The following is an 8,577-nucleotide window of genomic DNA, read 5'->3' as shown; positions in this document are numbered from 1 at the left end:
TCATGCCACAGCCTGACGCCTCTGAATGCATGACAGCCTGAGGTTGTGCAGCCCTCGAGTCAGACAGTACGGTATTCAGCAGGGGAGGTATAAGATGACGAGGATGGCGATCTTGAAGTCAGCGACGCAACGAAATCACGCTACCCACTCCCATGTTGGTCCCCGCACGCGCCTGAAGTCTAAAGCCTTTGTCTGAATGAGCCCCTCATCTCCCGCCGGCCGGCCGGATGAGATTAACAGAGCCCCGACATGAGAACGTCACACCACTCCACACGCCTCTCACGGTGTTTCCCACTCCTCTTTCCACACGCAACACCATGCCCCTCCCATTTCCAAAACTCGCAGCGCCAAACCGAAACGCTTGCCCCTAGGCCACGCCCGGCCCTGGCCCCCATCACGCCGGCAGTGGGGCGCAGGTCTGCAACGAGAACGCCAGGTGCTGCGGCTTGCCGTCTGAGCCGGTGGCGATGCCGCCGCCGCTCGCGGCCCGCACCGTGAGGTGCACCACCTGTTTGTCCCAGTCCACCTGCACACACAGAGCGGGGCGGACACACGTGCCATCAAGAATTGCATACGTAATGCGAAGGATGAAAGGCACGAGCGTAGCAGCCCACGCACGCGGCATTGCGCCTCACCGCCTCCGACTACTGCAGAGCACGCTGCCATGATTTGGATTAGGAACGCACCAGCCCCACCCATCTCACACACCCATCTCACTAGGCTTACCAGCTCCACGAACGACCATCTGCGCGTCTGCACTGAGCAAGCCCACAGCCCCGACACCCGGCCCCCGCTCTAGCCCACACACTCGCGCGCGCCGCGCCCGCGCCTGCCCACCTCGACCATGCCGAAGTTGGGCTGCTGCATGTAGGAGCACTTGCCCAGCGGCCGCAGCCCCACCGTGTCCTCGCGGTAGGACCCCGTGCAGGGCGCGCCGTCGTGCACCGCCGTGCTGCTGCTCATGCCGCTACTCATGAGCTGTCAGGGGTGGGGTGGGTTCCATGCATGGTTCATTACGACGAGAAGGTGTTGACAAGTGGGTGGGTCACCATTCCCAGTAAGGACCCAAAGACACAAAAGGGGGGGCGTTGTAAAGGGCCACGGGCGTGGGTGGGCGTGTGTTGAAGAATGTGCATGGCTAGGTAGGGGTACCCGTGCAAGGCGGAGTGAAACCAATCACCGGCGGCATGGCCGAACGGTTGTGTGTTACCGTATGCTTGGGCGTGGTTATGGGTAGCCGCCGTCTGCATCCTCAAACCGCCAGAGAGTACGAACTTGAAGCCAGACCCCAGAGCACGGTTGGTTGGAGGGGCGGGGCGAGGCATATGCGATTGGGCCGAGTTGGGTATGGGCAGAAGCCAGCTGGACTCCACACGCCACCACGGACCCCGGGCCGCTGCCGCCCACTCACCTGATATATGTGCTTCTTAATCTTCCCGGTCTGCATGCACATTAGGTGGAAGGCGAAAGACTCAGGCGTGGTCGGACGGGAGGGGCGGCGGGGGCATGTTGGGGGCGCCGTGTGTTCGCGAGCCAACCATTCGCCAGGTGTCTGTCAACGGGTAGTTCTGGTCGCCACATGCACCCACCCACCACGTACGGCAGTCGCGTCAGCTACTGGGCCTGGACCCGCGTTCACAGATCGCCGCATCCATCCACAGGCCCTCTCCCGCTTCCCTTGGCACACTCCGCGCCACACGCAAGGCATAGCGCACTCACCTGCAGCCTGTCAGCGTACCCTGTGCCTTGCCCCGGCGCCACCACCTGTCCACACGGGGAAGGAAGTTTGGCTGGGCATTCGCTGCCCCTCTTCCTACGCCACGCCACGCCTGCACTCACCACCCCCACACCTCTTCGCAATCCGTCCTCGTACTTCCCCCGCGGCCTGGCACCCCGTGCGCCCTCGCCCTCGTCCTCCTCCTCCTCCTTGATTCCCCAAGGCCTCTCGGCTCGCGGCAGTCCCCTGCCTCTCAGCCCTTCCTCCACTTCTCAGCCCTCCCTCCCCCTTCGTCACCTTGATGTCTCCGTAATGGAAGTCGCCTGTGAGCACCACCACACAGCCGCGGGAGGTGTTGGCCAGCGTGTGCAGCAGGTTGAGCTGCGCGGGCTGGTAGCACTGCGGATTGAGGGGCGGGGGGTTGGTGCAAGGAGGGGCGGAGGGAGGGGGTTCAGGATTCTGTGAGCAGCAGAGGTGGTCAGGGAGGGTGGAGAGGACCTTGGGGCACCTGAAGGGCCGCACACCGTGCCGGTGAGTCCACACCACCACGTGAGATGCATGCGACACGCCACGTTGCCGCCCTCTAAAGCCTGGAGGACACCGTAGGGCCTCACAAGTTGCGCAACACAGCGACACAACAGCCCTGTGTTAGCCCCCATTGTTCGAATCAGTTCAGAGGCTGGTGTCTCCACCCACCCCACCCCACCCCACCCCACTCCCAAACCCACGTTCCAGTCGTCTCCGGAGCAGTAGCCCAGCACTGGGTCGTTGTATCCCACACTGCCCAGCATCACACTGCCGCTGGCCACCAGCGTCAGGGCGGCGGTGCTGGCGGCCAGCCGCCGAGACAGCCACTGCCGCTGCGCGGAGCCCAGCATCTCGCACACCGGCGACGTCTCCGCCTGTGCGCGGCACGGAAGCAGGCGCGCCGCGTGTCAGCGGAGCCGCAGCGCGCCACAGGGAGATGGGGACGGCGGTGCGCGGGTGGCAGGACGCGGGTGAACCAGTGCAGTGCAAGCATGCGGCCCACAGGTCACGCCGTCGCGAGCCAAGACACAAGCTTACTGTGACGCCGGCTTTTCACCCACCTACCTACCTACCCGCCCACCTACACCCACCCACGTCACCCCGACCTCACCTGCAGCAGTCGCGGCCACAGCTCCCTCAGTGCGCTGTCGTACAGTCCGGGGTCCACCGCCAGCAGTGTGGCGTTGTCGGGCCCCAGCACCAGCGGCTCCGAGGCCCAGGCGGATGAGGTGGGGTCGCAGGCGGCGGCCCACAGAGGGCTGGAGCGGGAGGAGGGCTGCGACATGGGGGTGGGGGTGGGGTGGGGCTGGGGTCGAGGTCGGGGTTGCAAAGATGTTGCTAAAACGAAGTGTACCCGGGCAGGCAGCCGGCGTAATGGGAAGGGCAGCGGGTGGGGAGTTGGGTTCGGTTTAGTCTGGGCTGGTATCTACGACCTCTCCTCCGAACCACTAACACACACACGGGGTCTCACCAGTCCGCACCAGGCCGCCAGGTCGTCGTCCTTGGTGCAGCAGGAGCCGCGGCCCGTGGCGCCGTCGTCCAGCAGGAAGTCGCGGCACCAGCCCAGCGCGTTGTGGTCGGGCTGGGCCAGCACGCCCTCGCACCTGCGCCGCCACACAGCGCAGCACCACAGCACAGCCACACAACACAGCACCACAGCACAGCCACACGGTACGGCGCCGCAAGGCAGAGGCACGGCATCAAGCGGCACCAATGATGGGGCCCGTGCAGTTGAGCAGCGCCCAGTCAAGCCGCATAGGCGGTGGCGGGGTAAGACAGGCGTGTGGCTCTGCCGCTCGGAGCGCCAAGCAGGCGCCAACACACCGACCCGCAGCTCACGTCGGCCCCTACCGCCACCCACGCACCCACCCGCCCCCCCGCACCCACCAGGCCCGGCGCACGCTGCAGGGCAGGGGGTCTCGGTACCAGCGCTCATCCAGTAGGACCAGGTCAATGTCGCGACCCGGGCCGCCGCCGTTGAGCGTGTAGGCGCCCTGCAAGAACACATTGATTGCGTGAGGTGGTGTGCGCCACGTGCCGATCACCACAGACCGCTACTACTGTATTCCGCCGTCAAGTACACCGACGCCAAGCATCCGCGATTCCTGCCGCCCCCGCTCTCCCGACCCGCCCCCGCTCTCCCGCCCCGGCCCCGCTCCGCACCTGTATCCCTGAGTCGTCTCCTCTCCGGCTGCTGGCCTGCGCCTCCCCCACTGCGTCAAGGAACATGCGTTTGTAGGTTGCCTTGCCAGGCAGCCGCCGGTTGCCGTTGTTCCAGCCCCAGTCATGGTCGTCGTCTGTGTGTGTGTGCATGCGGCGCGCGTGCGTGTCGGCAGCAGCGGTAGCGTGGAGTGAGCGACAGCGAAATGCATGATGCGTGCTGGTGATACCGGTAGTGGTTATGGGGGTGGGGGTGGCGGGTAGAGGTGATAGGACAAAACGGCGCGTTCCATTGATGGGAGAGGTCCGGCGGAATGGGCATGCCACCATGCACGTGCACGTGCCATCCCATGCAAGAGCCAAAACAAACAACCCTGAGCCATTCATCAAAAACGTATATCGGCATAGATAGTTCAGCGGAAATGTCTATGTGCCGCTGCCCCCACACGGGGGGGGCACCATGCCGAGGGGTCTGAATATGTTCCCCTCACTCATGCGGCCGAGTTAGCTGCTCGGACAAGTTGCAATGGCTTTCACATGCTACATATATCATAGATATCAGTAGACATTAACGTTTGCCGACGATCGTGCATATAGATGTTAAATGCTTTGCGCCAACGGACCCTGTAGCTCCGAGACAAGGCTCAATCTAACGCCTAGCAATCATAAAGTCTTCCAACGTGCAATTTAGGCTCAAAGCAACCCTTTGGAGACTAGTCGTGACCTGGAGTCGGGATCGCGAGGAGGCCTCCTCTTCGTTCAATAAGTAGTTTTACAACATCTGCCGATCTTTATAAATCGACGGCAGCAAAGGATGCTGGAATTCGTGCCCTCCAGGGCAACATGCTTTCAAAGTGCGGACAGACAGGCTAATCTGAGCCCCTGTCTACTTGCTTCACGTTATACACATATACAATAGAAGCTTTAGCTAGTCGGCCGGCTTGAATACGCATGTCGGTTTGGACACGTTTTGGTCCATGCGTGCCCTCCTGTGCGGACAAACACGCGGGTTGTTCGCCCAGCCCGCATAATATTTCACCCCCCTGAGTTCACAGAATCCATATGGATAGTGTCCGCCATGCTTCATAAGATTTTAGGAGGGATCCGCTGAAGTCTGGGGTCAGTGATTCCCCCTTCTGACACGTTTTATACCCCCCATCTTGCATGACAATTTTCACCATATTTGGCAACTTGCGCAGGGATCCGAACATCAAGTGTTTGTTGTATACTCAAAGGACCTCCTGCCCGATTTTGGTGACTGCGCAAGTTGCCAAAGGGTGTTTTTGTAAGGGTCCAGAAATGCACTTTTTCACCTAGGGTGCCTCCCCCGTGTGCGCTGCCCCTGTAGCTGACACAAGGAAGCTAGCGTCCCAGGATTTGCCAGTCCGCTGCTGACGCAACAGGCAGACTCACAGACGCCGAAGATGGGGCGGGGGCACACGGCGGGGTCGGTGCCGGCGGGCGGGAAGCGGCCTGGCTCGGCGCCGTAACCCGTGTGACCCGAGCTGCTGCCTCCACCGCTGCCGCTGCCGCCGCCACTACTGCCGCCCGGTGGACACATGAAGTCCAGGAAGGCGCGGTACTCGGCGTTGTGTACCTGTGGGACCGCCAGCGGCGACGAAACTCAAGATGACTTACTGGGATATTGGCTTGTGTGGTGGTTGTGTCAAGTGTGGTAAGGCGCGCACTCGTCGTGGCGCGGCGCCCGCACCCATGTCCTTGCTTATAGGTAGCACCCACGGGTAGCACGCCAGTCAGTCAGACGTACAGCAGCTGGTCCCGCTCTGGCACTGCTGCAATCATGCGCACACACCCGCCGCAGCACGGCTCCTAGACAGCTCCCCCCTCGCACCCCTGCCCGCGCACCGCATCCCAAGCACGTCATACCGACCCTACATGTGCAACACCAGCGCAGCGGCACACACACAGCGGCACACACACACACACACACACACACACACACACACACACACACACACACACACACACACACACACACACACACACACACACACACACACACACGGCCGCGAGCGTGCCTAGCCTCGGTGCCGCCGTGGAGTGGGGAGCGGGAGGCCAGCTCCCGCCAGCCCACGGCGCACACACGTCACACGCACACACACCAGCTTGACACGCGTCTGGAAACGCTGCAACCGCCGCCCGCCATCCACGTCCCCCATGCAGCCTCGACCCCGTTTAGTCGCAGTGCCACCGCTAACTCGCCCTCTTCCAATAGTGTTATTGTACTTAGTGGGCGGGATTTGGGACGCGTGATACCTAGCTTGTCTGCTGCACGCCGCCTCTCTTATCGCCGTTGCCATTCACATGCCCGTGACACTTCCTCGCTGCCGCCCTATGCTCATGCTTCCACCTTTGCCTATAGGTGAGCTCGACTACGACCAGCGGGCGGGAATACGGGAATTAGGCGTGCTGGGTAAACGTTGTTTAGCGCGCCCAGGGTGCGGAGCATGGACGCATACAGGTGCATCGCGGGGTCAGGCCGAATGGTCGCCCGTGGGGTTACAGGCTTATCGCGGGTAAGTATGACTACCTGGGTGACGGCAACCACGCGACGCTCGGTAAATTGGTAGGTATCCGTAAGTAACTCCGGCGTCGTCTGGGCGGGCTTTCGTTTCGTTTTTTAACACACACACACACACACACACACACACACACACACACACACACGCACCGCGTGCTCCCAGCGCGCCCGCGCCGCGTCCACGTTGCCCGCCATGCATTGCCCGCGGTACGCGTACCAGCCGGCGTTGCTGCAGTTGCAGTACGACAGGCCCGCAGTGGCGGCCGAGGTGCAGGACACGGGGGACGTGTCGAGGTAGCTGCGGGGTGCCATGGGACACAGTGCACGAGCGTGTGACAGTAAGCACAAGGGAGGGAAACACGTGTGTATGTCCGTGTGCGAATGTCCGTGTGTGTGTCCGCGTGTGTGTCCAGTCAGCAGGAAGGTAAGGTGTCGTGTACGTGTGTGTAGGCAGCAAGCGGCGTGCGCTGGTGCGAGCATGCAAGCCACTGCAGCAAAGAGCCCGGGGAGCTGCGCGGCGGCCCACAAGTCTTCCTGGGCACGCGGGTTCGCACCCGGCGCGGCAGCACGGCTATCCCCAGTAGACCTGGAGAGCTGCAGGCCGGTCCCTCCCACTTGTGAGTCACCGTTGGGCTCGGGCAGAATACACCCCCATCGGCCCCGGCGGTCTTCAGTGCATCCTGTACCGCTTTTCCAAACATCCTTGCACGCCCCCCCCCATCGGCCCCAGCAGCCGTCGTGTGGCTGGGCCTTCAGCCCGGACTGTGATGTACACTCCGTCACTCACGCCATGTCGCCCAGCCAGATCCACGCATCCGGCTGCGACGGAATGACGCCCTGTGGACCGCGGCCGCGGCAAGACGATGAGCGGGGGCGAGGCGTGAGGGCTTGCGAGCACCGGATTGGGCTGGGGCTGTGACACGGGCATGCGCACAGCCGCTACTGCCAACCGGCAGGCAGGCAGGCAGCGAAGGGGGCAGCAGCAGTTGCATGAGAGGACATCTGCGGCCCGCCACTGCACATTCGAGCCCCGGAACCTGCACACTTGCGCGCCGTCTCAAACATCCTTGGACCCACCTCGGCCCACACGGTCTGTGGCCGCATGTCGTATGCCGTACACGACCCGAACGCAATCCGCCGCATGGGCACGAATTGGGGCTGCTTGCTAGATGCCGACGAGGCTGACGTCGCGACCTGTTGACATGCGCGTCCGTTGGATTGGAAACACCCATGCAACAATGTTGCTTCGGCTTCCTACACACACATACACGCACACTATCGCGCTTGCCGGCGGTGGCTGATACACGCCTTCATTGCGGCACACACACGCCAATGCACCACGTCGCTTTGTGGCGCACCTTGTCGGCACTTGCAGCTATCCCCAGGGCAGCTATCCCAATAATCAGCGCGACCAACGCGGCGCCGGATGCGGCGGCGATGCCGAACCATTGCCGCCGGCGCTCCTTGTCCCGGCCCAAGGCCACGGGTGACAAGCTGTAGAGCCCATCGTCAATGCCAGCCAGGCGCTCTGTCTCGAAGGCGTTCGCATATATCGACATGCTACTCCGGGCCTGTAGCGATCTGGGGCCTGGAGAGGGTCGCAGGCCCACGAGCCGACCGGCTAGCTGGAGTGTCGGCCGCGGACCTGGTCGAGGTCAAGGCGGGGGTGTTGCGGGCGGCCTGCCGTTGCGTGCACCACCGAGACTGTTTCCGCTGCTCCAGAGATGTCCACAGTCGCGTCTACTAAGCACTCAGATCACAGCAGCAACGAAAAATTCTGCTAGTCCGAGTGCGCGGGAAGCGCGAATTTATCTATGCGTCTTCATTCTTCGCCTTCATGTATTTCACAAAGCATTTCTATTAAAATTTGTGCACATAAAACATTTTCGGCGATCGGGCTTTGGCCAGCTGTACGCTCGTGACCGGCCACGGCTATGCCCGACTAGAAAGTTGGCCCGGTGTGGACCAAAACTGTGGTATTGCTTCCTGATGTATACACTCAACGCACAACACGCATGTAGCTTCACCTGCCAACTGCATCTGAAACGGCACGAGCCCTTCGGCAGCCCCGATGGTGACCTCTCAGCCTGCACAACGCATCTTATCAATGACATCAACAAAGGACCCTTTG

General features: G+C 62.3%; 1 protein-coding gene across 1 annotated transcript; it reads right to left on the bottom strand.

Annotated features, from left to right (window-relative positions):
• Window positions 1–9: 9 nt before the first annotated feature.
• CHLRE_07g321350v5 (uncharacterized protein) lies at window positions 10–8,292 on the bottom strand. The gene is made up of 15 exons (XM_043063979.1): window positions 7,805–8,292; window positions 7,524–7,640; window positions 7,234–7,283; window positions 6,597–6,744; window positions 5,318–5,501; window positions 3,908–4,041; window positions 3,632–3,738; window positions 3,216–3,348; window positions 2,856–3,020; window positions 2,446–2,619; window positions 2,015–2,116; window positions 1,720–1,764; window positions 1,412–1,441; window positions 838–978; window positions 10–526 (listed from the first exon to the last, which is right to left on the bottom strand). The coding sequence occupies exons 1-15, from the start codon at window positions 8,003–8,005 to the stop codon at window positions 395–397; spliced, it is 1,863 nt and encodes a 620-aa protein (XP_042922547.1). The 5' UTR covers window positions 8,006–8,292; the 3' UTR covers window positions 10–394.
• Window positions 8,293–8,577: the final 285 nt, after the last annotated feature.

The sequence above is a fragment of the Chlamydomonas reinhardtii genome, chromosome 7 (assembly GCF_000002595.2).
Source record: "Chlamydomonas reinhardtii strain CC-503 cw92 mt+ chromosome 7, whole genome shotgun sequence".
NCBI lineage: Eukaryota > Viridiplantae > Chlorophyta > Chlorophyceae > Chlamydomonadales > Chlamydomonadaceae > Chlamydomonas > Chlamydomonas reinhardtii.
The sequence above is the reverse complement of the archived record's forward strand: the minus strand, read 5'-3'. Positions and strand labels throughout refer to the sequence as shown.

Bases quoted from the DNA above. Each gene is read 5' to 3' on its own strand.
- CHLRE_07g321350v5 (XM_043063979.1), bottom strand. From the start codon at position 8,005: ATGTCGATATATGCGAACGCCTTCGAGACAGAGCGCCTGGCTGGCATT. The intron at 3,021-3,215 runs GTGAGACCCCGT...CCCATGTCGCAG, and splicing joins TGGCGGCCTGGTGCGGACTG to CCCTCCTCCCGCTCCAGCCC. The intron at 527-837 runs GTGGGCAGGCGC...CTGTGTGTGCAG, and splicing joins CCAACTTCGGCATGGTCGAG to GTGGACTGGGACAAACAGGT.